Source organism: Sprattus sprattus (assembly GCF_963457725.1).
Source record: "Sprattus sprattus genome assembly, chromosome: 11".
Taxonomy (NCBI): domain Eukaryota; kingdom Metazoa; phylum Chordata; class Actinopteri; order Clupeiformes; family Clupeidae; genus Sprattus; species Sprattus sprattus.
The window spans coordinates 27,743,038-27,770,888 of record NC_137909.1 but is presented as its reverse complement, the minus strand read 5'-3'; the positions used below and the strand labels follow the sequence as shown (position 1 = coordinate 27,770,888).

General features: G+C 49.5%; 2 protein-coding genes across 3 annotated transcripts; both read left to right on the top strand.

Annotated features, from left to right (window-relative positions):
- Positions 1–287: 287 nt before the first annotated feature.
- On the top strand, positions 288–5,641 carry glcea (glucuronic acid epimerase a). The gene is made up of 4 exons (XM_080847073.1): positions 288–408; positions 2,074–2,582; positions 3,715–3,954; positions 4,198–5,641. The coding sequence occupies exons 2-4, from the start codon at positions 2,087–2,089 to the stop codon at positions 5,220–5,222; spliced, it is 1,761 nt and encodes a 586-aa protein (XP_080703199.1). The 5' UTR covers positions 288–408; positions 2,074–2,086; the 3' UTR covers positions 5,223–5,641.
- A 3,731-nt stretch (positions 5,642–9,372) lies between these two features.
- On the top strand, positions 9,373–27,846 carry ambra1b (autophagy/beclin-1 regulator 1b). Of its 2 annotated transcripts, none has more exons than XM_080847155.1 (19): positions 9,373–9,460; positions 10,860–11,062; positions 12,064–12,122; positions 13,742–13,925; positions 14,117–14,289; positions 14,660–14,726; positions 14,859–16,594; positions 16,700–16,786; positions 17,057–17,233; positions 17,394–17,474; positions 17,946–18,043; positions 19,245–19,355; positions 20,039–20,227; positions 20,820–20,974; positions 21,900–22,039; positions 23,062–23,169; positions 24,009–24,220; positions 25,717–25,875; positions 26,378–27,846. In XM_080847155.1, the coding sequence occupies exons 2-19, from the start codon at positions 10,931–10,933 to the stop codon at positions 26,998–27,000; spliced, it is 4,491 nt and encodes a 1,496-aa protein (XP_080703281.1). In that variant the 5' UTR covers positions 9,373–9,460; positions 10,860–10,930; the 3' UTR covers positions 27,001–27,846. The 2 variants fall into 2 exon arrangements, with proteins under 2 accessions (XP_080703281.1, XP_080703280.1); XM_080847154.1 differs by having other exon boundaries at positions 9,395–9,656.
- Positions 27,847–27,851: the final 5 nt, after the last annotated feature.

Genomic DNA, 27,851 nt, shown 5'->3' with positions numbered 1-27,851 from the left:
ATTATTTACTTACATTAGGCTCATGTATAAGGCTACCAGAGTCATTTTAGGGTATGCAAGGACTTGGTTATTGCAGTCATCCTGTGATAGCCAGCCTACCAGCGTCCCAAGGGTGGAAGCAAATACGATGTTGTTCATTTCCGCTAATCCAAAAATGCCAGATATCATTGGTTGAACAGCACGCCAGTTATTACTGTCAGGGTTCGTCAATTGGCTCACATGACGCCCTCCTTTGTCAAATGTTACCGGCTGCCGTCTAAGCTAGAATGAAAACATTACACAGGACCGCTATTTGTCGCGAAAGATGCGTTTTCAGTAGCGTGGTTCACTGACAGTTGATGTTTTTACTGAATCTAGTGATCTACTGAATGCCACTGTGATTGACAGTCAAACGAAACATCTGCGTAGGTAAGTGTACCTTTCCGTCTAAGCGTGTTACTGCATAGTCTTGTTGAGAATGCTGAAAATCTTCAATAGAAAAAGCGCGTTGGGTTATTCTTAAATGTCGTCCCACTTGACAATTACATGACAAACTGCACTAACACATTTCTTAAATAACACTGAACACCTGGGTGTCAATGACATATATGGCTGCATGTGCTGTTAAGGTGGCCTAAAGGTGTTACATTTGTCTAAGCATAGCTGCCATATCATGCTATTTCAGGAGTTTATCGTGAGTCCAAGTAAGCGACTGCCACCTTGCTTTTTAAAACGAATGGTCTGTTAACCGAGCTGTTTGATCGAGGTCGTATATCCGTTGCCTTTGTTAGACTGCGCCTCCAGAGCAATGCTGCCAGCTGTGCCCGTCTCTCTAGCTGCAACTAGAGTTATGCCAATGCCATGGCAGAACCGACCACCCTTCACCTGTGTCCCGTTTGGTGCAGCCACTCAAAACTAGAAGTCATAGAACTCTCATCTCAGACGTACTCACAGCAGCGGAACCCACTGAGAGAGCTTTGTCTGAAGAGACTGACCGCCCCTGTAGAGCCTGGAAGATATTTTTAGAGTGATTGTACACTCGTTGACAAAGCAGAACAATAATTTGAAGGTCTACAACAAGCATTTCATAAATTCATACATACAACATTTCATAAATAATGACACAGTTAGCCAGCCAAATAATGGTAATTATGACACATGGAATGATTGTGGTTGAGGCATGAACTGAAATATTTCAGTTCAAAGAAGGTTGTTCAGATGTTACTGACATCTTGCAGGTGGACTTTTTAGCCTCTCAGGAAGCTCTGTGACCTTTTGGCTTTTACAGCTGTGCTGCACCGCATCTCCCATGTGTATTTCATTTCTCCCGCCAGAAAAACAAGAAGCATACCAGTTTGCCAACATTAGCAGCAGTGCTGAAAGGCTGCCTTGGAGCCCTACCTAATTGCTGTGCCTATTTTGTGCCTAAGTGTGCAGTAACTTAAGATAGCAGTAACCCTTCTAAGTCACAGAGGTAAAGATACATCCTAGATTCAAGGCCATTCTAGTATTAGCTCATTAGAAAGCCATAGGTTCTTATGCAGTCAGTTCACTGCTGTCTCTGCGCCTCTGAAGAAGAGACTGTTATAACAATCAGCAACATGACCAATCAGCAACATGACAAACAGACAGGCAGGTTCTGACCAATCAGCAACATGACCAATCAGACAGGAAGGTTCTGACCAATCAGAAAGGCAGGTTCTGACCAATCAGCAACATGAACAGTCGGACAGGCAGGTTCTGACCAATCAGCAACATGACCAATCAGAAAGGCAGGTTCTGACCAATCAGCAACATTACCAATCAGACAGGCAGGTTCTGACCAATCAGCAACATGACCAATCAGCAACATGACAAATCAGCAACATGACTAATCAGACAGGCAGGTTCTGACCAATCAACAACATGACAAACAGACAGGCAGGTTCTGACCAATCAGCAACACGACCAATCAGACAGGCAGGTTCTGACCAATCAGCAACATGACTAATCAGACAGGCAGGTTCTGACCAATCAGCAACATGACCAATCAGACAGGCAGGTTCTGATGTCCCTTAGTGTTCCTGCATGTTCTGTCTGTTCTGCTGTTCACAGATATGATGTGAGGATGCGTTGCCTGGTGGCACGGGTCAACTATAAAACCCTGATAGTGATCTGTGCCGTGTTCACCCTCATCACCGTGCTGCTGTGGAACCGGTGCTCTAGCGAGCTCCCCCCTGGCCCCGCCCACCAACTCCGGGCGGCCTTAACGCCCGAGGCCGAGACCGCCGCCGCGGCCGCCGGCGCAGACCGCCCTGAGGCCCCGCCCGTGGCCAGAGAGGTTCCGTACGAGGAGATTGAGTGCCTCATCAACGAGGACACGACCATCAAAGGGAAGCGCGAGGGGGGAGAGGTGTTCCTGCCCTTCAGCTGGGTGGAGAAGTACTTTGGCGTGTACGGCAGGATTGCGCAGTATGACGGCTCGGAGCGCTTCGAGTTCTCCCACAGCTACTCCAAGGTGTACGCCCAGCGCGAGCCCTATCACCCCGACGGCGTCTTCATGTCGTTCGAGGGCTACAACGTGGAGGTGCGCGAGAGGGTGAAGTGCATCAGCGGAGTAGAGGGTGAGTTGAGGCGTGAGGCAAACACAACAGTAAGAGATGACAAAGCTGCCTGAAAAAGCTGGTCATTGCCATAGTTTGTGTGTGTGTCTCACTCCTGGTGTGTATGTCTCACCCTCTGGTCTGTAATTCACCTGGTGTGTATGTCTCACTCCTGGTGTGTATCTCTAACCCCTGGTGTGTGTGTCTCACCCCCGGTGTGTATCTCTCACCCCTGGTGTGTGTATCTCACCCCTGGTGTGTGTATCTCACCCCCGGTGTGTGTGTCTCACCTCTGGTGTGTATATCTCACCCCTGGTGTGTATGTCTCACCTCTGGTGTGTGTATCTCACCCCCGGTGTGTATCTCTAACCCCTGATGTGTATCTCTCACCCCTGGTCTGTAATTCACCTGGTGTGTTCGTCTCACCCCTGGTCTGTATGTCTCACCCCTGGTGTGTATGTCTCACCCCTGGTCTGTAATTCATCTGGTGTGTGTATCTCACCCCTGGTGTGTATCTCTAACCCCTGATGTGTATCTCTAACCCCTGGTGTGTATGTCTCACCCCTGGTGTGTATCTCACCCCTGGTGTGTATCTCTAACCCCTGATGTGTATCTCTAACCCCTGGTGTGTATCTCTAACCCCTGGTGTGTGTGTATCTCTAACCCCTGGTGTGTATCTCACCCCTGGTGTGTATCTCTAACCCCTGATGTGTATCTCTAACCCCTGGTGTGTATCTCTAACCCCTGGTGTGTGTGTATCTCTAACCCCTGGTGTGTATCTCTCACCCCTGGTGTGTGTGTATCTCTAACCCCTGGTGTGTATCTCTAACCCCTGGTGTGTATCTCTAACCCCTGGTGTGTATCTCTCACGCCTGGTGTGTATCTCTCACCCCTGATGTGTATCTCTAACCCCTGATGTGTATCTCTAACCCCTGATGTGTATCTCTCACCCCTGGTGTGTGTGTATCTCTAACCCCTGGTGTGTATCTCTCACCCCTGGTGTGTGTGTATCTCTAACCCCTGGTGTGTATCTCTAACCCCTGGTGTGTATCTCTAACCCCTGGTGTGTATCTCTAACCCCTGGTGTGTATCTCTAACCCCCGGTGTGTATGTCTCACCCCTGGTGTGTATCTCTCACCCCTGCTCCTACTAGGAGTGCCAGTGTCCACCCAGTGGGGTCCAAAGGGCTACTTCTACCCTATCCAGATCGCCCAGTACGGCCTGAGCCACTACAGCAAGAACCTGACGGAGCATCCCCCCAGCGTGGAGCTGTACGACCGGGCCGAGGGAACCGCTGGAAGCCCCAGTCCGTGGACGGTCCCGAAGGGATGTTCCCTCACTAAACTCCCCGACTCCACGCGGCCCGCCTCCACCCGTCAGTTCAGTGCCCCAGGTGAGTGTCATCACCACCCAGTCACCTGCCAGCCCCCAACCTCCACCTATGTCCCACCCACGAAATAGTCAACGTTGGACAAAAATACTACGCACACACAACCCATATGACTGAAGACATGTTGACATTGTAGATGCACTGCAGACAAAAGTAGTGCTTGTTTTGTCTTCTCTTCCTGCAGATAATTCTTCGTTTGTGCTTCAACTCTTGCTGAAAGATTTATAATGTTCTCATTGTGTGTAGATAACTGCCAAGGCATCTCTCTGGCTCTGGGTAACTCCAGGGACTTCGTTCTCTCGTTCGACGTGAAGTTTCTGACCAACGGGAGTGTTTCCGTGGTGCTGGAGACCTCCGAGAAAGGCCCTCCGTTTGTCATCCACTACGTGACCAGCTCTCTGCTCCTGGCCTACAGCGACCGCGAGGTCACCTACGGCATCGGCGCCCGCGCCTCGTGGAGCACCGTGACTCGTGACCTGCTGACTGACCTGCGGAAGGGCATGGGTCTGTCCGGTACCAAAGCGGTGCGGGCGGTGAAGGTGACGCCGCGGCGTGTGACGGAGCTGCTGCTCAGGGGCTCGGGCTTCATCGACAACATCACCGTCTCGTCCACCGCACACCAGGCCGCCTTCTTCTGCGCCAGCCGCTGGTTGCTAAGCAACCAGGACGAGCGAGGAGGCTGGCCTATCAGGGTGACGCGCAAGCTGGGCGAGGGCTTCAGGGCCCTGGAGCCCGGCTGGTACTCGGCTATGGCGCAGGGCCAGGCGATGTCCACGCTGGTGAGGGCGTACCTCCTCACCCGCGACCCGGCCTTCCTCAGCGCGGCCCTGCGGGCCACGGGGCCTCTCAAGCGCACCTCGGAACAGCACGGGGTCAAGGCCGTGTTCATGAACAAGTTCGACTGGTACGAGGAGTACCCCACCTCGCCCAGCTCCTTCGTGCTGAACGGCTTCATCTACGCCCTCATTGGGCTGTACGACGTGGCAGATACGGCGGGAGACAAGCTCGGGCGCGAGGCGGGAGTGCTGTTCAGTCGGGGGATGGAGTCACTGAAGGCCATGCTGCCTCTGTTTGACACCGGCTCTGGCACCGTCTATGACCTGCGGCACTTTGTGTTAGGCACAGCACCCAACGTGGCTCGCTGGGACTACCACACCACACACATCAACCAGCTGCAGCTGCTGGCCTCCATAGACAACGCGCCCATCTTCAGAGAGTACCTCAAGCGCTGGAAGACCTATCTGAAAGGAGGCCGTGCCAAGCACAACTAACGTGTTTTTCATTGTGTGCCTCTCAGCAGTAGTCTAATGCTTCCTTCAAGTTCAAAGTTCAAGTTCAAAGTACTTTATTGTCATTGTCTCAAAAACAACAAGGACAGACGAGGCAGCAACACACAGTTGATGTGGCGTGTGTAACAGCTTCCGACACTTTAAAATCAAATGTCTTGCTACTTTGTCATCATTTTTTATTCCAAAACCAGATCCTGGTAAACAAGCAGTTTAGTTTCTGTAGAAGGTAACAATGTTCAGGCAATAAGACAAATCTATCTCACCTTGAAGACAACCTGGAGTGCTTCTCTCTGTTGAGTGTCTAGTGTGACTTAGCATTCATACATAGTTGTACACCCAATGAATGTAGGTCATGCCAGGCAGGCATAAGCACAGACGTGATCTGGTCTATGTGTTATAGATTATATATATAATCTATATATATATCTATATATATATATGCAGTACCAGTCAAAAGTTTGGACACACCTTACATTTTTTGGAGAAGTGTTTTCTTTACTTTTATTATTTTCTACATTGTAGATAACACTTTTTATGTTTAGTACATCATTACATATGTGTTCTTTTGTAGTCTAAATGTCTTCAGTATTAATCTACAATGTAGAAAATAATAAAAATAAAGAAAACACTTCTCCAAAAAAATGTAAGGTGTGTCCAAACTTTTGACTGGTCCTGTATATATACAGCCGCGGAAAAAATTAAGAGACCACTTCAAAATTATCAGTTTCTCTGGTTTTACTATTAATTGGTTTGTGTTAAAGTAAAATGTACATTTTTGTTTTATTCTATAACCTACTGGCAACATTCCTACCAAATTTCAAATAAAAATATTGTCATTTAGATCATTTATTTGCAGAAAAATGACAATTGGTCAAAATAGCAAAAATGATGCAGTGTCTTCAGATCTCGAATAATGCAAAGAAAACAAGCTCATATTCATTTTTAAACTACACAATACTAATGCTTACACTTAGGAAGAGTTCAGAAATCAATATTAGGTGGAATAACCTTGATTTAAAATCACAACTTTCATGTGTCTTGGCATGCTCTCCACCAGTCTTTCACATTGCCGTTGGGTGACTTTATGCTACTCCTGGCGCAAGAATTCAAGCAGCTCGGCTTCTTTTCATGGCTTGTGACCATCCATCTTCCTCTTGATCACATTTCAGAGGTTTTTTATGGGATTCAGGTCTCGAAATTGGGCTGGCCATGACAGGGTCCTGATCTGGTGGTACTCCATCCACACCTTTTCTGGCCTGGCTGTGTGGCATGGAGCATTGCCCTGCTGGAAAAAACACTTCTCAGAGTTGGGGAACATTGTCAGAGCAAAAGGAAGCAAGTTTTTCTTCCGGGACAACGTTGTACTTTGCCTGGCTGAGGTTTGTAAAAGACCATAAGGATTGAAAAAGCGGACTGGAGGGTCATCTTCTAAGTTCATCTTCTCTGAGTCCAATTTTTAGCTTTGCCCAACACATGGTCGTCTGATGGTTAGACGGAGACCTGGAGAGGCCTACAAGCCACAGAGTCTTGCACCTACTGTGAAATTGGACTCATTAGAGAAGACGAACTTAGAAGACCCTCCAGTCCGCTTTTTCAATCCTTATGGTCTTTTACAAACCTCAGCCAGGCAAAGTACAACGTTGTCACGGAAGAAAAACTTGCTTCCTTTTGCTCTGACAATGTTCCCCAACTCTGAGAAGTGTTTTTTCAAGCAGGGCAATGCTCCATGCCACACAGCCAGGCCAGTAAAGGTGTGGATGGAGTACCACCAGATCAGGACCCTGTCATGGCTAGCCCAATTTCGAGACCTGAATCCCATAAAAAACCTCTGAAATGTGATCAAGAGGAAGATGGATGGTCACAAGCCATGAAAAGAAGCCGAGCTGCTTGAATTCTTGCGCCAGGAGTAGCATAAAGTCACCCAACGGCAATGTGAAAGACAGGTGGAGAGCATGCCAAGACACATGAAAGTTGTGATTTTAAATCAAGGTTATTCCACCTAATATTGATTTCTGAACTCTTCCTAAGTTAAAGCATTAGTATTGTGTAGTTTAAAAATGAATATGAGCTTGTTTTCTTTGCATTATTCGAGATCTGAAGACACTGCATCTTTTTTGCTATTTTGACCAATTGTCATTTTTCTGCAAATAAATGATCTAAATGACAATATTTTTATTTGAAATTTGGTAGGAATGTTGCCAGTAGGTTATAGAATAAAACTAAAATGTACATTTTACTTTAACACATACCAATAAATAGTAAAACCAGAGAAACTGATAATTTTGAAGTGGTCTCTTAATTTTTTCCGCGGCTGTATATATATATATATATAGAGAGAGAGAGAGCATTATATATAGCATGGCCTACACTTGAAAAAAAAATGTGTGGTACAAGCACAGCACACTATTGTCTGAGTCCCCTTATAAACCAGAATTGTGCTTCCTCAGCCTGACCTACTTCTGCATGATCACCGGCACTGCGGGGAGTAAGTAGTTCCTCACTGATGTTTTCTACTGCCGAGAATTAGAATCATATTCTTGAACAGTCGATAATGTACATTATTCATGAGGCTTCCGTATTAGCAGCTATCTGAACAGTAGGCTTAGTCATCCATATTATTTCCTTCAGAGCTGGTCAAGTAGCAAGTGCTATTTAAACAGCAACTGACTTTTTCAAAGTCATTGAAACTGAGTATTTTGTTCACAGTGTATTAACCAGCGTCTGGTCTAATAGCAACTGCCTTTTCAAAGCTATGTCTTTAGGAGTTTTTGACTGTTGAGTGAAAAGCACATGTCCCAGTCACATAATAATAATAATAATAATAAACTTTATTTATATAGCACCTTTCATGCAAAAGAATGCAGCTCAAAGTGCTTTACAGCAAATACATGCAATACAAAAAACATGCATAAAGAAATAACATGCACATAAAAATTTACATCAACACAGATTCTGTTCATGGCTCAGATAGAGAACTTGGGTGTAGATGCCTAGTTGTCCAACAGATTCATATATTAAAGCTTCATCTCAAAAGGTGGAAGGTACACACTCCCCTAAGTACCTCAAAACATGAAGCGCCCTCCGTCATTACCATGTTTCCCCAGAATGTCTATTGCACATTCCTACACAGATGTCATTCTCACAGTCATAGCTGTAGAAGAGCAAGCAGTCAGTAGAGAGGCACTCTCAGAGCTGTTGGTTAGCAGTTTAAACTAACCCTCATTTAGAATGTGCAGTCCAGATATCTTCACTATATTGTGGGTTTTGAAGTCGTATTCTGCTGTAGGTCCTTGATTGTGTGCGTGTGTGTGTGTGTGTGTGTGTGTGTGTGTGTCAGTGGTCCTCCCTCAAAGTTGAATCCAGAAGGAAACAAAAAAGACTAATGCTTACAGATCCTCCAGGTGTTTAGTAAGGAGGTGAATCTAGGTTAACATATCCACTTTCAGACAGCCTCCTGTCGGCGGACTGACACAAGAACCGTCCAGCAGGGCTGTGGAATGCACCTAACCACCAGGTGTACCTTGTGCATCTCCCCAGCAGAGCTAGCTTGGATGAACCCTCATAAGGAGCAACACCCCCCGCACCACCACCTTGAAGACCACACAATTTCAGACCTCATCCAAGTTTGGATGGTCTGTCAGCTATTGTACATTTTGTATTTCTGGTTAGGGTGTTCTTTATTAATGCCAACTCATTTGAATGTGTCAAGTAAAAGTTGCTATTCAACTGTTAATGTCTTGTCTTCAATTTTGTCTGTTGAAATTAAAGTATAAACCTAAAGTATGAATCTTGCATAACAGGCAAAATAAACACCAAAGACTTTAGAATATAAATTACTCAGCTTCAATCCTTGTACCCTGAATGAACTAGTACACAAATAGTACTACAAATGAATGTCAAATGGATCATGAAAGGATGAAACCATAGGCGTACAAAAACAAATTGGATTTCTTTAAAGTTCGGTTATATGTACACGGTCAATATCAAAACGGGTAAAGAACTATTAGACTAATCGATTGCCATAGGTAGCTCTGTACTCGATTAGTTATGCATACACTTTGCTCAACTAAGCATCTTTGCTCAACTACTCGTCCTGTGACGGCCGTATCTTAGCCTGCTGGTCGTTGAATTGTGAATTACTAGCTAATGCTAGCGACGTGTTTGTGCTTTACCTGCCTAGCCTATTAAGACGAATCATTTCCTCGTTTCAAGACAATGATGTAATTATTTATGTAAATTGAATCACTCCGTAGGGAACGTAAAATATTATGCGGTGTCAGATATATGTAAAACTGAATAATATGGTTTCCCGCGAGCAAACCAGCTTGACTGGCTAACTACCAGGTTAGCATGAAGGCTAACGTTAGTTAGCTACGCCTACGATGAATAATTTCAACAGTCGGACTGGTAAAAAAGGTGAGCCACAGCTAATCTTCAGACTACGGCCCATTCATATATGTTTGCATTGCGAATATCTTCATCGCGCAAATAACATGAAATGACGAACGTCAACGTTATGCAAAGGCTACCTTCCGACTGTATTGGTGTTCTACCGAAAGCTAATGATAGCCAGCTAAAGTTAGCTAGCGACAGTGCCAACTATTTTGACTTCTTCCAAATGCTTGAGTCATTTTTTAGGAAGGCAATTATCTAAACGGCTGTTCCAAAGTCATACATTTTCACCGATGAGGTCTAAGTGTTCAATGAGATGGAGAGAATTTGGCTTGCTGGCCACTGCGTGTTTTCGTGGTTTTCATACAGTGCGATTTTTCAAACCTAGCAGGTCTCGGCCCATTAGCAAGAAAGAAAGTTGCCATGGTTGTATTTTATAATTTCATTTTCTTGGCAAAATGCAACAGCTAAACGTAACATTGCTGACGTGGGGACACGGGCGACCTACAAAACGTCCGTGCAACTATATAACTATTATTGTAGCAGCAAACGTTACTTTTGATTAGCTACTTTTCACGCTATTTCAATCCTTATTTTTTGGAAATCAAGTTGTAATTTGTATAACATTATCCATAACTGACTCGGAATCTGTAAGTCATCTAGTTCCCAACTATATCACTCAATCATGTACAGTAATTCATCGGAATTGCTGATTAAACAAGGCGGAACAATATCCCTTTATTGTAGACGTCAGATTGGAAGGGAGGGCAAACCACAAAGATTCTGGCTAGTTTTTCACCGAGTTGATGGAAACTGAATTTCACAATGACCATCTGTGTTTGGACGTATGCCTGTCTTGGACATGAAATAAGGCCTTTTGTCTTCGTTTAAATTAATATGTCTGAGCCTGCCAAGGATTCATGTGCTGTCACATTCTGTGTCCTCTCATGATCCTCTTTTGTTCCATACGAAACCAAATTCTTGCGATGTAAATGTACCCCCACAAACGGATTCACAGTGTAACTCTTTGTCCACGTCATATTTCACCATGTTCCAGAAGATGAATTCCTATGTCTTTCAGATATTACAAGGGATGTGGGCCAATGGCAGTTATTTGTATGATCTAGACGTAGCTATTCTATAACTTTAAACTGAGGAGTGTCGCAGCTTTTTCATCATGCTCTCCACTGACTTGCTCTTGTTCCCCTCTGGCTTGCCTGCTGCTAGCCCAGAGAATGTGTGGCTAGGCTCTGAAGACTGACTGACCAGCCTGTGTGTGAGGAAGAACCCTGAGCACCATGGCAACGCGGAACAGGAACTCTGTGCAGATCCTGTCGGCACGGGAGAGAGGTGCCAAGGTGTTGGGCTCGCAGCGATTTCTGAAGCAGCTGGTGGAGGAGAGGACAAGATGGATGAAATGGCAAAGTCAGGTACTGACCTCCGGATCATTCTCCAGTGCACTAACTATATGAGTATGTTACTGAGCTCCGGATCATCTTCAGTGCACTAACTCTATGAGTATGTTACTGAGCTGATCATCTCCAGTGCGATAACTCTATGACTATGTTACCAAATGTGCACTCTGCCTCAGTCCACACCCAGAGTGCCCAGTGGGCAGACTAGTGCATGCCCTGCCTAGGTTAGTCTGTGCAGGACTGAATCCTCCAGGGTAAGTCCTGGCTGGGGCTTCTGTCTGCAAGGGTGAATGTGAAAGTTCATCCCTCTGTTTGCGCTGGACTGAGTGCAGGCTTGGGGGGTTGGGAGAGGGCTGAGATGGAGACTCCATAGGGACAGACAGACAGGGAGGGGGGCAGAGGGAGACCCCACAGGTGTTGGTGCCACACTTGCAGTGGGTCATAAGATGGTTGGTGACGGTTGCTGTGATACCTGGCGTCATAGCATACCCCACTCTTCCCCCAGCTGTCACAAAAGTGTGAGGTCTTCTTTTTATTGTTCATAGATGCATTGTGTGTGGGAATCAGTGGTAGTATTAGAATGGGGTACGGTGCATTTAGCAGAGCCTGCCGTGTGAGCTTGTCTCGGGCATTCTCTAGTGGAGCACCAGATCTGCACAGTCTCAGATGCAATCCTGCTGAGGGTGGTCACCATGGGCTTATGTTCATGTTATTCTGTCCTCAGTTATTCCAATAGGGAGGGACTCCTAGGGTAAGAGAGGTGTGTGCTAAAGGCCAGGCACTCATATGTGATGGAAGGTCTATAGATCTAGTGAAACACAGGGAGATGGATGTGAGGACATTAAGACTGTAATAATCTGCACTGTAATATCAGCAGTCCAGTGTACATCAATGCACAGGAGCACCTGGCCCCGATGCAAATGTCTAGCTAGCTGTGTGAGAGATAGGTGCTTCATGACTGTGTGTGAGATATGTGCTTTGTGACTTTCTCACATTGAGTGTTTCTGTCTGTGCAGAAAGTGGAGTTGCCGGACAGTCCTCGCTCAACGTTCTTGCTGGCCTTCAGTCCAGACAGGTAACACACACACACACACACACACACACACACACACACACACACACACAAAAAAGTGGGCGTTTTTTGGACAAAGCTTTGGGAGGAGATGCGCATGGAGAGACTGATTACGTGTTCCATTGGATGTATTAAAACTGCGGGGACAGCACACATTTATTTTGCGTTGGAACATTTCCACTTCTAAAAATCAGTGCAATTCAGACTGCATGATTTATGTGTGCATAGGGGAAACTTTTCATAAACAATGGAAGCAGTATTCCCAGCACCTCATTTTTCAGTTCATCTAAGTATGCTGTTACACTATTGAACTTGTTTGTATGATCACACAAGTCCCAGTATTTTTTTGAGTGGTGTAGAATTACTGCCCTCCACTATCTCTGCTTGATGACACATTGTAAGCATGGATATCCACTTCCAGCTCACTGAACTTTTGTTTCCATTTCTGTCTGTCAGCGGTTCCATGATTCCATCAAATTACGCTTTCCATGGAACATTCTAAAAGCTTAATGTGAAACATCTTAACGTGGCGAAATGTTCAAGAACAGATATCAATAATCATCAAATTTGTCTTGGACATCTCGTGTCATAAACACTTCCTCTTGTCAAAAAAAAAAAATCAAAAACACAATTCTTAGGAGTAGTCATTATCAAAACTGTAATCCAAGGGAAATGGCAGTTAAGCTGTCCTCTCTGTTGCCACCCATTATAGGCAAATGAGAATGCTTGAAGACGAAAAGGACAGTTAGCCGTTCATTTGATTAAAGTTTTGCATTTTTTATAGGAATATCACATTTTATTGACGGCCAGCCCGCAATGCATGAACTAAAGCTAATTTAATTACTCAAAATCGTTTAGCTAATGGAAAAACGTAATCAAGATCCTTAGCGCAAACATGGGTGGGTCGGTGCAGTGCTCCCACACGCCCAATGATGGCTTTAGTTTGTGTGTAATGGACTTTGCTTGTTGCCCGTCAGTGAAATTAGGGCCACTGTTTATTACGCGAGATGTCAGACAAGTATTGATCGGTGTTTTTGCACATTAATCACGTTAAGCGTTTTCTTTATAATGGGCGTCAATAGAGAGGAAAACGATTCACTTGGGATAGTGACCATACTCGTTGACTTTGATGATTTGACTGGTGGAAGTGGTTCTGGCAAGAGATGTCCCAGAGTATGGTGTCGATGTCAGATACGGCTGCAATTGAATTGTTTCTTTCAGTTATCGTAAATTACGTTAAGAGGGTGGTGACATTGATAACGCAATCAGGCGCAGGTTTAGTACATTCACCGTAAGACGAAGCAGCGTGCACATTTTTGTGTTGACTGACAGCTAATGCTGCATTCTCCAACGAACATTCATCTGCACCTCACTCACTCACACACACACACACACACACGCAAATACGCAAATCAATTCTTAATTTGAATCTTTATTTTAAATTTCCATCATAAGGGATTCAAATGCTTCCAGAGAATATACACACACCCACACACACACACAGATAAAACTGATGGCCTCTCTGACTCTCACATCTCTCTAACACTCAAAGACACACACACACAAACACACGCATAACTGATGACCTCTGACCCCTGACTCTCACCGTCTCTCACACACAGGAAACTGATGGCCTCCACGCATGTGAACCACAACATCTACATTACTGAGGTGCAGACGGGTAAATGTCTGCACTCCCTGGTTGGTCACCGGAGGACGCCCTGGTGCGTGACCTTTCACCCCACCATCCCAGGCCTGGTGGCGTCAGGGTGCCTCGACGGAGAGGTCCGCATCTGGGACCTGCATGTGAGTTAGAGCGAGAGGAGGCGCGTGTGTGTGTGTGTGTGTGTGTGTGTGTGTGTGTGTGTCAGGGCAGGAGTGAAAGCTGGATCAGTGATTGTTGTGTGTGTGTCAGGGCGGGAGTCAAAGCTGAATCGGTGATCTGTGTGTGTGTGTGTGTGTGTGTGTGTGTGTGTGTGTGTGTGTGTGTGTCACAGGGCGGGAGTGAAAGCTGGTTCACGGAGAACGATGTGGCCATCGCATCCCTGGCGTTCCACCCCACTGCTCAACTTCTGCTGATCGCCACCAACAATGAAATACACTTCTGGGACTGGAGTCGTCCGGAGCCCTTCGCAGTGGTCAAAACTGCAAGCGAGATGGAGAGAGTCAGGTGTGTGTGTGTGTGTGTGTGTGTGTGTGTGTGTGTGTGTGTGTGTGTGTGTGTTATGTGACTAAGCACCAGTAGGACACTATTTCTAAACGCCCTCTGACCCTGTTGAGTGTCATATTCACCTTTTCAGCTCCGATGATTCCTTTTTGCATATCTGTTGCTTTCATTAAATTTAAGTTGTGTAACTTAACCTATCATAGGTCGTGTAAACTAACCTATTATTTGTCGTGTAACCTAACCTATCATCGTTTGTTTAACCTCACCTGTTATCGTTTGTTTAACCTCACCTATCATCGTTTGTTTAACCTCACCTATTATCGTTTGTGTAACCTATTATTTATCGTGTAACCTAACTCTGGTGTGTCTGCAGACTTGTGAGGTTTGATCCACTGGGCCACAACCTTCTGACTGCCATAGTGAACCCATCCAGTCAACAGGTGAGTTAGTTTGTGTTTGTGTGTGTGTGTGTGTGTTTGTGGGGGAGCGGTGGTTAGGGATAATGTGTTGTATCTTAATCCTGTGTATGTGTATGTCATGAGAATGAAAATAATTGATCCCCCCCGTTTTAGAATGAAGAGGATTCCGAGGCATCAATGGACGGCCTAGAGATGCCGTTACCACGGCAACGCTCTGTGCGCTCGCCACCCGTGAGGCGCACGCCCATCTTGCACAACTTCCTGCACATGCTGTCGCCCCGCTCACAGGGGCCCCTGCCCTCCGAACTGCCCCGCCGCGACCTGCCCTCCATGCCCCTGTTCCAGTACCCCTCGCGCGCCCCTCCCGCCACCCCGCAGGGCTGCACGCGCCACCTGGACCCCGTGTGCTACTGCGGCCGCTGCAGCTCCGCCCCGTCCTACCTGTCAGTCACCCCACAGACTCAGGCCCCGCCCCCCCAGCCGGTGGCCCCTCCCCCCCAGGCAACCCCCTTCAGTTTCACGCCGCGCTTCTCCATCGAGCCCCCGGCCCCTCCGGCCCCCGGCCCCAGCTTCCCCTCCCTGCAGGCGGCCGGGGCCCTGGTTTCCGAGAGGCCCTCAGCCTTCAGCAGCGTGCACAGCAGTGCAGAGGGGACCTTTGCCACCCATGGGGCCTCAGAGCCCCCCCACGCACCTCCGCAAGCACCCCCTCATGTGCACCCACATGCGCACCCACATGCGCACCCACATGTGCACCCACATGCCCACCCACATGCCCAACCCCATGGGCACGCCCATGCCCACCCCCACGTGCACCCACATGGGCACGCTCACGGGCACGGTCATGGGCATGCACACGGGCACGCTCATGGGCACGCTCACGGGCACGCCCACGGGCACTCGGAGCCCTGGGGCCGGCAGGAGGAGGCGGGCGCCAGGGGCAACACCATGGTGCGGAGCAGCTGCGTCTTCACCCCGAGGACCAGCTCGTCCTCCTCCTCCCCGGTGCCCGGTCTGCGCCCGGCGGAGGCGTCGTCATCCTCCTCCAGCGCCCCCATCTACACGTCCGCCAGTGAGGGCCGCGGACCCCCGCACAGCACGGGCGCCGAGGCCTCCGGAGGAGGGGCCACCCTCAGACCCGCCCACGCCACCAGCAGCGGGCACCACCCCTTCTACGACGGCAGCGGGCGGAGCCAGAACCCGGCGTCCATCCGGAACGTTCTGCAGTGCAACCTGAGCCGCTACTTCATGGAGTACGAGCGCATGCAGGACGGCGAGCGTCTGGCCAGGGGCGGTGGGGGGGCGGGCAGCCGCGAGGCCATGCAACAGCTGCTTAGCAACAACAATCATGGCAACAGCAGCGAAGGCGCCACCGACGACGCGGAGAGACCCGGCCCCTCCCAGTACCAGGCCGCCGCCCCCCACACCAGCCTCAACCGCTGCCGCTCCTGCCACAACCTGCTGACGTACAACCACGACACGCAACGCTGGGAGCGCTCCGGCCCCTCCTCTTCCTCCTCAAGCTCCGCACAACCCCCGCCGCAGGACCCCGCCTCTCCTGCCCCCCCAGCCCCGCCCTCCTCCTGGCAGCTGTCTGCGCCGGGAGGGTCATCACAGGAGGCCCCGCCCCCCGAGGTGCGTCAGGCACCTCCTGCGCCCGGCGACACGACGACCTTCGACCCCCAGCAGCCTGCGGAGGTGCGTCACGTGGTGCCTCGGGAGGCTCCGCTGGGGCTGCAGTGCCTGGTGTACAGTCAGGACCGCCGGCAGCGGGAACGTGCCCGCCCCCCCTTGCCCCCGCCTCTGCCCCCCCGCAGGCCAGTGGAGGCTGCCCAGGACGCCTTGAACCAGGAAGTGCCTGTGGAGACGCCCGACGAAGACTCGCTGCGCAGGTGAGACGCCTCGCAGTGTGTGTGTGTGTGTGTGTGCCTGTGAAGGTGTGATTGTGTGTTTGTGTGTGTGTGCTCCTGCTGAAGTGTGTCTCCTGCTTTGACCAGGCGGCTGCTGGAGTCGTCCATCATCTCTCTCTCCCGCTACGACATGACGGGATCCAGGGATCACCCCATCTATCCCGACCCTGCCAGGTGACCTCTCGCACAGAGCACACTATACACATATCTGTCTGGAACTGTCTCACCACATTATACACATGTCTGTCTGGAGCTCTTTCATCACACTGCTCCTTGTGTTTCTCCTTGTGTGTATGTGTGGGCATATGCATGTGTGTGTGTATGTGTGGGCATATGCGTGTGTGTATGTGTGGGCATATGCGTGTGTGTGTATATGCTTCTATGTGGGTCTGTGTGTCTGTGTGTGTGTGTGTGTGTGTGTGTGTGTGTGTGTGTGTGTTGCAGGTTGTCTCCGGCTGCCTACTACGCCCAGCGTATGATCCAGTATCTCTCTCGGCGGGACAGCATCCGCCAGCGCTCCCTTCAGAACCGCCTTCGCACGCTCTCGTCCTCGTCCGACAGCCAGGTCCCCAGCCCCACCGCTTCCATGGAGACGGGCGACGTGGACTACGAGGAGCTGGAGTGAGTCTTCATCTCGGCCGTGATTGGTCAGCCCATATCAGCTTGTCTGAGTGGAGCCCTGCATCAGTGTGCAGCATTCTCTAACCAGTGTGTGTGTGTGTGTGTGTGTGTGTGTGTGTGTGTGTGTGTGTGTGTGTGTGTGTGTGTCTGTGTCTCCTAGGGACCCTGGAGATAGGACAAGGCACAGAATGCCTCGGAATACCCGAATGTCTGCGCCATCTCTCGGTCGCTTCGTTCCACGGTCAGTAAGAACCTTTGGATGAGTGTTACTTCTGTTCAGATTGAGCACTTCCTGATGATGTGTGTAGATTAAGCACGTCCTGTTAATGTGTGTAGATTGAGCATGTCCTGTTGATTACTATTGTTTCACTACCTCCACTCTTATTTATTATTCTGCTCATACTGGTACCATCTTGTATTGTTGTTCTGTTTTGTCCTGTTGTTCTATTTGTGATGCTACAGACTGCCACGAGAATACCAAACAAAATTCCTATTATCTGTATAAATGGCGAAATATTGAATGAATTTAATTCAATTCAATTCATGTGTGTAGATTGAGGACATCCTGTCTGTGTGTAGATTGAGCAGCTATCCTAATCTGTAGATTGAGCACGTCCTGTTGTTGTGTGTAGATTGAGCACGTCCTGTTGATGTGTGTAGATTAAGCACCTCTCCTAATCTGTACGCTCTGTGCCTCTGTACCCCCCTGAAGGAGATTTCTCTTCCCTGAGTACCTGCCTTACGGGATCTTCCACGAGCGGAGCCAGGGAGGCGTGGCCACCCACTCCTCCATCAACCGCGTGCTGGCAGGTAAGGTTCCGGGCAGGATGGCAGAATAGCACAGGTGGGGTTGATGTTAGCAGCATAGTACAGGTGGGGTGGGGTTAGCAAAAAAGCACAGGTAGGCTTGATGTTATCAGCATAGCACAGGTATGGAAATGAATGGAAATGAGCCCTAGTGACTGTTTACGGCAGAGATAGTGACACACACACACTGTGAATTCTATCTCTGCATTTTACCCATCCAGGGTAGTGATACACACAGTGAAGCACACAGTGAAGCACACTTACCCGGAGCAGTGAGCTGCTTTTGAGGGCCCGGGGAGCAGTGATTGGGGTTAGGTGCCTTGCTCAAGGGCACCTCAGCCGTGGATGTGGGCATGGGAGAGCAGTGGTCTACCACATCCCGCGCCCACATTTTTCCTACTGGTCGTGGATCGAACCGGCCACCCTCCGGTTACCAGCCCGAAACCCTAACCAGTAGGCCACGGCTGGCGGTAGTCAGGGTAAGGGTTAGCAGCGTATCGCAGGTAGGCAGATTTGATCTTAGGGTAGCACAAGTAGGCAGGGTTGATGTTAGCAAAGTAGCACATGTAGGCAGGGTTGAGGTTAGCGGCATGGCGCAGGTAGGCAGGGTTGGGGTTTGCAGCATAGCGCAGGTAGGCGGGGTTGATCTTTGCAAAGCACAGGTAGGCAGGGTTGGGGTTAGCAGCATAGCATAGATAGGCAGGGTTGATTTTAGCGGCGTAGCGCAGGTAGGCAGGGTTGATGTTAGCGGCTTAGCGCAGGTAGGCGGGGTTGATGTTAGCGACGTAGCGCAGGTAGGCAGGGTTGATGTTAGCGGCGTAGCGCAGCTAGGCAGGGTTGAGGTTAGCGGCGTAGCGCAGGTAGGCAGGGTTGATGTTAGCGGAGTAGCGCAGGTAGGCAGGGTTGATGTTAGCAGCATAGCGCAGCTAGGCAGGGTTGATGTTAGCGGCGTAGCGCAGCTAGGCAGGGTTTGTGTTAGCGGCGTAGCGCAGGTAGGCGGTGTTGATGTTAGCGACGTAGCGCAGGTAGGCGGGGTCGATGTTAGCGGCGTAGCGCAGGTAGGCGGGGTTGATGTTAGCGACGTAGCGCAGGTAGGCAGGGTTGATATTAGCAGCATAGCATAGATAGGCAGGGTTGATGTTTGCAGCGTAGCGCAGGTAGGCAGGGTTGATCCCTCACCACTAACGCTGGTCTCCTTCCTCAGGAGCCTCCATTGGCGACGGCCAGTCTGCTGTGGCGAGCAACATCGCCAGCACCACCTACCGGCTCCAGTGGTGGGACTTCACTAAGTTTGACCTGCCTGAGATCAGCAACGGTAAATACTCCAAGAAAACCCTGCTGTGCATTTCTGAAACACGAGGGCACATCTCGCCCCTAAAGACCTGAAGGAGTATTTTTCTGAAACACAAGGGCACATCTCACCCCTAAAAAGACTTGAATGAATAGATGAGTATTTCTGAAACACAAGGGCACATCTAACCCCTAAAAAGACTTGAAAAGATGAGTATTTCTGAACTTGAACAGCTCTGTTTGGGTTGATTCAAAAATGATGTCGCATCCCCACATAAAAAAAGAGGCTAAACCTGCAGATTTATTTTTAAAGTGGCAGTGCACCATTTGTCAGTGCAGGCTTATGTCGTCGTACAGTACTTATCTTTTCAACTAAATATGAATACAAAAAAAAACTGTGCAAGTAGCCCATTCAGGACACAAATGATCTAAAGATGATGTAAATATTCATCAATTCACTATTTCTGATAAGTGAGGAAGACAAAATATACCACCCACTGCTAAAATATATCCTAGGGGAAAGAATGAATAAGGATGAATGTGAAATCGTGTTAAATAATCGTGACCTCAATATTGGGCAAAATAATCGTGATCTGATTTGTGTGCAGGCTCCGTGAATGTGCTGGTTCCACAGTGCAAGATCTATAATCATGATCTGATGTGTGTGTGTGTGTGTGTGTGTGTGTGTGCGTGTGTGTGTGTGTGCAGGCTCCGTGAATGTGCTGGTTCCACAGTGCAAGATCTATAACGATGCCAGTTGTGACATCTCCGCGGACGGTCAGCTCCTGGCGGTGTTCATTCCCAGCAGCCAGCGGGACTTCCCCGACGAGGGCATCCTGGCCGTGTACTCGCTCGCCCCACACAACCTCGGGGAGCGCCTCTACACCAAGAGGTTTGGTGAGTGTCAAGCTGCTGCTACCCAAACACACACACACACACACACACACACACACTCATGCTTCTACTGCTGCAGCTGCTGCCGCCGTGGTGGTTAGAGTAAGCGAAGGACACACACACACACACACGACAGCCAGGTGAACACTCACCACCAACAGGTGTTTCAACAGGAGCCAAGAGTAGGCAATTGCCAGACAGAAAAATCAGTACTTTCGTTATTACCAATGTTATAAGCAGCTTACGCTAGAAGCTGTAGATATAGTGCTCTACAAACTAGACAGTCTAAATCTCATCTAAATCTAAATGTTTTCCATCTTTGATATCTGGTGTTTTGTTTACGTGGTTGTACCCTTGTTGTATTATATGTTGTCCCTTGTGGCACCAATGGGAGCAGCGCTCCAAATTTCATTGTATGCAAATACGACAATGAATTATATTCTATTCTTTCCCTGCTCTGCATACCTAGCAGTGCATGTGTGTGCCTGAGTGTTTCTCTTGTGTTTCTCTCCCTGGTCCGTGCTGTGCAGGTCCCAATGCCATCTCTGTATCTGAGTGTTTCTCTGTGTTTTGCTCCCTGGTCTGTGCTGTGCAGGTCCCAATGCCATCTCCGTCAGCCTGTCTCCGTTGGGCTGCTACGTGATGGTGGGCCTGGCCTCCCGCAGAATCCTGCTGCACCCCGCCACTGACCACATGGTGGCGCAAGTGTTCCGCCTGCAGCAGCCGCACGGTGGCGAGGCCTCCATCAGGGTGAGTGAGCGAGCAGAACACACCTGCACTCTTGAACACACATGCACTCGTGATTCGTGAACGCACCTGCACTCGTGAACGCACCTGCACTCGTGAACGCACCTGCGCTCGTGAACCCACCTGCACTCGTGAACGCACCTGCACTCAAGAACACACCTGCACTCGTGACTCTTGAACTCACCTGCAATCGTGAACACACTTGCACTCATGACCACACCTGCACTCGTGAACACATATGCACTCGTGAACACACATGCACTCGTGAACGCACCTGCACTCGTGAATGAACCTGCACTAGTGAACGAACCTGCACTCGTGAACGCACCTGCACTAGTGAACGCACCTGCACTCGTGAATCATGACCGCACCTGCACTCGTGAACGCACCTGCACTTGTGAACGCACCTGCACTTTTGAACGCACCTGCACTTTTGAACGCACCTGCACTCGTGACTCATGACCACACCTGCACTAGTGAACGCACCTGCACTAGTGAACGCACCTGCACTCGTGAATGCACCTGCACTTGTGAACGCACCTGCACTCGTGACTCGTGAATGCACCTGCACTTGTGAACGCACCTGCACTCGTGAATCGTGAACGCACCTGCACTTGTGAACGCACCTGCACTCGTGACTCGTGAACGCACCTGCACTTGTGAACGCACCTGCACTTTTGAACACAACTGTGTGTTGTCTTGCAGATGTTGACTGTAGTGTTTTGTCTTGCCGATGGCGTTTAATGTGGTGTCTGTTTGATTTCCAAGACTTTTCCATGACTTCCATGACTTTGAACCAAATTTCCATGAAAAAGTGATACAATATATACATGAAAAAGTGATACAATGTAGTATTAAAACTAACAATGAAAAGTCATGGAAATCCATTGGTCAAAATGTGTATGAACCCTGGTTGTCTGTCTTGCAGATGGCGTTTAATGTGGTGTATCCCATGGGTCCTGACCAGCGGCGGCACGTCAGCATCAATTCAGCCCGATGGCTCCCAGAGCCGGGCATGGGGCTGGCCTATGGGACCAACAAAGGAGATCTGGTCATCTGCCGACCTGTGTGAGTGATCCCTCTGTCTCTCTAGCTTCCCCTCCCATACAGACACACACACACACACACACACATACACACACACACACATGTGCTGTGCTGTCTGCGTTGGCAGTCCAGTGTCCAGTGATGGTAACATAGCCTCCAGTGAGCTGACCCTGTTGGAAGTCAGTCATCTAGTGAGCTGGCCATGTTGGTAGGCTAGCCGTGCTGGTTGCGTAAGGGTAGTGTATTTGCAGTGCCATGCAGGTGAAGTGTGTGGGCCCTTCAGTGGTGGACAGTAGAGTGAGTGTGTGGACTCAGTAGTGGACAGTAGAGTGAGTGTGTGCCGGTGGAGTGTGTCAGTAGTGGAGAGTAAGGTGTGTGTGTGTGTGTGTGTGTGTGTGTGTGTGTGTGTGTGTGTGTGTGTGTGGCCCTCAGTAGTGGACAGTAAAATGAGTGTGTGTGTGTCGGTGGAGTGTGTGTGTGGTTGGCGGGTCGCGTGATGAGATTAGTGGGGGGTGTTAATGAGCAGAAACCTGGAGCCCGTCTCCACACAGGAAGCAGCCGGAGGAGGAGGAGGAGGAGGAGGAGGAGGAGGCCTCTGCTCTCAGAAATGGCATCATTTGACTGACAGGCCCATCTGTTACCTCCCCTTCCCAGGAGTCCATTATCAGTGCTGAAGATGCTTTGAAGTCATGGCATCATTACGCTAAGCTACATGGCATCCAGCCTCTCAGTCGCCATGGCGCTACTGGTGTTATCCACCTGCATCCAGCCTCTCAGTCGCCATGGCGCTACTGGTGTTATCCACCTGCATCCTGTCTCTCAGTTGTCATGGCGTTACTGGCATTATCCACCTGTAATCCAGCCTCTCAGTCGCCATGGCGTTACTGGCGTTTTCCACCACTTAGGATGCCGCTACGCTATCAGCAAGTGTCAGGCTCAGGGTTTTTTAATAAGAAGTTATATTATTGCATGAAGGATTAATCCTGTTGGGTGGCGTGTGTGTGTGTGTGTGTGTGTGTGTGTGTGTGTGTGCATACATACAGGGACTACCGCAGTGATGGTGAAGGCCCCGCTGAGCCGGCGTCAGAGTCTGCCTTCTCCCTCAACAACACCCCGGGAGCCAGCAGAGGAAGGCCTGCCGACCGGCCAGGGTGAGTTCACTCGGGCATGAGTTAGTGTTGATATACACTGACGATGGCGTAAGGCCGAAACGCGTCTGTACTAAAATAAACTGGTCTTATTGTTAAAAGAGAAAAGCTTGAGAGTGCGGTTTTCATTCTACCAATAGTTTACATTCTTTTACTCGCACCCGAAAACGCATTTATATATTTGTTTTGAAGTAGAGCGCGCCTATCCCTACGAATTAGTGTTGATGTGGCAATGAATGTTAAATGTTTGTTTATTGTGGGGCAGGTCTGACAAGACATACTCCAGTAGCAGGCTATAGGTTGAGTAGGGACTATGAGCCGCACGAGTTTTAGATTTACATTTACATTTAGTCATTTAGCAGACGCTTTTGTCCAAAGCGACGTACAAGGGAGAGAACAGTCAAGCTACGAGCGTTAGAACCCTGGTGTAACAATAAACACTACTTTACAGTTTACTATAACAAAGAAAACGCCAAAATCCAGTACCAAACAATGTGGTTACAATAGACCAAAAGGAAAAAGCAAACCTTGCGCTTGCTGGGTTGGTGTTATGAACTTGCCTGGCTCCCGTGCCTGACCTACAAGTCACGAGACAGGCAAAACAAGAATTGAGTCTTCCGCACTCCACTTACATTTACATTTAGCAGACGCCTTCATCCAAAGCAAGGTACAAGGGAGTTTTCTCAACGAAAAAACTTGCGCCACTCATAATCCATACTCAACCTATAGCCTGCTACTTGATTGATTGATTGATTGATTGATTGACTGTTTGTTTGTTATGGGTCAAAGCTGACAGTTAATGAATGGTTTGTTTGTTTGTTTGTTTGTTTGTTTGTTGTCAGGTCCAGCAGGGCCATCCTGAGGCTGGACAGGGACATGGGTCTAATGGACGCCATCGGCTTGCAGCCCCGTCACCCGGCAACCGCCGTGACCTCTGTGACCTCGCAGGGCACGCAGACAGCCATGCCCCCGCTGCAGAACGCCCAGACCCAGACGGACCGCGACCCGCAGCAGCCCGGCACCTCCCAGGCCAGCCACAGCCGAGCGGTCCAGGGTGAGTGCATCCTCCAGAACCACATCCTCCAGAACCACCAGCAGTAGTCACTCTGGACCTCTTCACCAGGGCCTAAACTAGAGCAGCCTGTAGAACTTGAGATCCACCCCAGGAGAGACTGTTAGAGCCTCGACTAAATCAATCTGATTTAAAATGTCTGCAGTGATTTTACTAAGCTAATACTACATCTGGGCTTATGTCTGCACTGATTTTACAGAGCTGAGGCTCAGTGGACATCTAGGATATACTCTCTTGGCAATGTGAGCTACAATCCGTTTAGTAACTGCAGTATAGTGAAAGATTACGCTGTCCTCCGGTAAAATCGTCGGATGCCCACGCTTGGTTCAAGTTAGCTTGTTCAGAATAACAGACTTGTTGAAGACGGCTTAGCGAAAGAATGTGTTTATTCAACCACATGCCACGGTCAGCTCCATACAGCACAAGCATGCACAAGGCACGTCTGCTGCTGAGGAGTCGGTCTCCTTGCTTCTTCTTCTCATTACAAACATTGCAGATACATTTATACTGTAGAATTAATGTATGGTTTAGGGGAGGGAATGGGTGTATCTGGAGGTCAAAAGGGGATGTCTAGCTTACAGCTACAGGTAGGGCCATATGGCCATATGGATGCTAATCTTGTCGTGGCTGAAGACAAAAGTCAACTAATGTCTCTGGCTCGGAGACACACAAAAGCTCGGGACCAGGTCTGATGGCCCATCAACATAGACAAAAGGCCAGGTGACATATTGATAGCTGTGGCCTAGTGCTATGCAAACTATATTGCACAGGGTTGTTGAGATGTAATCATATTATGTGAAGTTATGAAAATGCCTATATCTAACAATTGAGTGGAATTTAAATTTAAAAGTATGCAACAGTGTTCCACTTTTTGAGGGATATTTTTATAGGCAACTAGAATTGACATCTTTTAATTCATTTTTTAACGTACATGGCCATGTGAAAGACTAAAGGATAAAAACACCTGTCGTTTCTACGAGCTGCCCAGGCTGAGTGCTGTGTAGATCTATGGTTCTATGTAGTTCTATGGTTCGGGTCGGTCCACCCTGTGAAAATGTAAGAAAAGGTTTCACAGCTTGACATCACCAACTGACACCAGTTCTAGTAAGCTTTTCCAGCGGTAGTTGTGCTGTTGTTGGTGTTTGCTAGGTTTCTTCCTTCATGCCTTTCATGGAGTTCACATGCTAGTTTTAGATCAGAACTTCTTACTGCTGCCTTAAGAATAGACTCCCGTGGTGGGAGGAAGAAGAGGCTATTTTAGGAATGAAAATGTGGATGAGTAGAGTTCTAACTTCTCCTCTGACCTGCAGTGGAGATGGGGATAGTGTGGTTGATGAGTTGAACTTTCCTCCTCTCCAGATCAGAAGAGAGGTTATAGTGTGGTTGATGAGCTGAACTTTAACCTCTCTTCTGACCTGCAGTGTAGATGTGATGGTGCGGTTGATGAGTTGAACTTTAACCTCTCTTCTGACCTGCAGTGGAGAGTGTGGAGATTCAGACCCAGAGTGGCCCACAGCCCAACGCTAGTGCTGATGTGACCTCTGAGATGACCTCTGAGATGACCTCTGACCCCTCGGCACAGGAGCCTGCTTCACAGGACACCCCGGCACAGACCAGTGACTCTGCCAGCAACCATGGTAACGACCCTGTTGCCATAACAACAATTTTACGTACCAACCACTCTGGCTGGCAGTAGCAGGTGATGGGATTACACACAGCTGGTGCAGGGAGGTGCAGACAGGTGATGGGATTACACACAGCTCCTGTAGGGAGGTGCAGACAGGTGATGGGATTACACACAGCTCCTGTAGGGAGGTGCAGGCAGGTGATGGGATTACACACAGGTGTGTAGGGAGGTGCAGACAGGGGATGGGATTACACACAGGTGCTGTAGGGAGGTGCAGACAGGGGATGGGATTACACACAGCTGGTGTAGGGAGGTGCAGACAGGTGATGGGATTACACACAGCTCCTGTAGGGAGGTGCAGACAGGGGATGGGATTACACACAGCTGGTGTAGGGAGGTGCAGACAGGTGATGGGATTACACACAGCTGGTGTAGGGAGGTGCAGGTGGTTCTAGTTCTTGTAACCCTGGCTGCTGTGGTTCAACCTGACTGTTCCCCGTGTTCCCCTCCAGGCCTGGGCAGGTCAGAGGAGCCGAGCCCTGGGGGAGGCGGGCCAGACGCCGTGATGACGGCGGAGGAGGTGGTGTCGCGGTCAGCAGCGGAGTCCAGTACGGGGGAGGACGCGCTCTCGCGTCTGCGCAGGCTGATGGCGGAGGGCGGCATGACGGCCGTGGTGCAGCGGGAGCAGAGCACCACCATGGCCTCCATGGGCGGCTTCGGCAACGACATCATCGTCAGTCACCGCATCCACCGCGGCTCGCAGACCGGTGCCGCTGCCGCCGCAGCAGCCGCTGCCAACGCAGCCCAGGGCGCTCTCGGTCAACAGCCCCGCCCTCAACGGCCCCCACCTGGCTCACTGATGCCCGGGGCCACCCCCCCTCTGCCAGGCTCACTGTTGCCTAGCGCCAGCCCCCTGCCCCGCGCCCTGGTGCCCCCGCTGGGGCGTGCAGGCCTGGGGCAGAGCGGGAGGGCGGAGTCGGCAGACATGGAGGACGTGTTTGAGGAGAGGAACGCTGAGGAGGCTCAGCCCCCCCCGCTCCCCCACCACCTCTTCAGCTCCAACAACAACAACAACAACAGCAGCAACGGCGGTGGTGGCAGCAGAGGCCCCACAGGAGACCAGTACGGAAGATAGGGGGACCCCTGGAGTCCCCCAAGCCCAGATCAGTGAGCCCACGGCGGGGAGACGAGGCCACAGCACTCCTGGGGGTGGGAGCGCTGGGTTAGCTGCCCCAGGGGTAGGGGCACGGGCTTTTATTGGCCTTACAGAGATGAGTGGCCTGTGCTTAGAAGCCCATACCACCCACCCCTAATTCACCCCCGATACCCCCCGCGCGCCCCCCTCCCCGACTTCATGCTGCCCCTCCTGGAGGGTGTAGGGTGGGTCTCTGACCCCTCAGACAGATGAGCATTCCAGATGGTGAAAGGGCTTCACTTGAACAACTCTCTCTCACTCTTATTTCTGACGTTCGCTCTCTGTCTGGCTCTCTCTCTCTCTCTCCTCTCTCTCTCTCTCTCTCACTCTCTGTCTGTCTCTCTCTCTCTCTCTCTCTCTCTCTCTCTCTCTCACTTTCTGACGCTCGCGCTTCACTCTCTGCCCCCCCCCAACCACGAGGAACGTTCTGTTGTGCTCTCGAGGAACTCTTGGAGGTGTTATGGAGCCTCTGGTAGAGTTCTCGGATCAGCGCTGGTGCCATTTTGATTTTTAACTGCTTGTCCCCCCTCACCTCTGGCCTCTCCCCGCTCAGAGGCGGTGTGTTTTTATTTGATTTTGGAGACCATGGTTACGCCCCTCCCCAAGCCCTCCCCCTGCCCCTGCAGTTTGGCCTGGTTCGTCTGCTCTCCTTGTGTTTTTCAACTGCGAGTTTGTGTTTTATTCTGATAGATATGAAGCATTAAATATGAATGGAAATTTCAAAGGAAAAAGGACAACCCTTGTAAGCTGATGTGACATGTCCTCTGCTGTAGTACAGTGAGTGTGTGTGT

Coding starts and splice junctions, on each gene's coding strand:
- glcea (XM_080847073.1), top strand. CDS start 2,087: ATGCGTTGCCTGGTGGCACGGGTCAACTATAAAACCCTGATAGTGATC. Junction 2,583..3,714: donor GTGCATCAGCGGAGTAGAGG/GTGAGTTGAGGC, acceptor TGCTCCTACTAG/GAGTGCCAGTGTCCACCCAG. Junction 3,955..4,197: donor CCGTCAGTTCAGTGCCCCAG/GTGAGTGTCATC, acceptor CATTGTGTGTAG/ATAACTGCCAAGGCATCTCT.
- ambra1b (XM_080847155.1), top strand. CDS start 10,931: ATGGCAACGCGGAACAGGAACTCTGTGCAGATCCTGTCGGCACGGGAG. Junction 17,234..17,393: donor GTGGACTACGAGGAGCTGGA/GTGAGTCTTCAT, acceptor TGTGTCTCCTAG/GGACCCTGGAGATAGGACAA. Junction 17,475..17,945: donor CTCGGTCGCTTCGTTCCACG/GTCAGTAAGAAC, acceptor ACCCCCCTGAAG/GAGATTTCTCTTCCCTGAGT.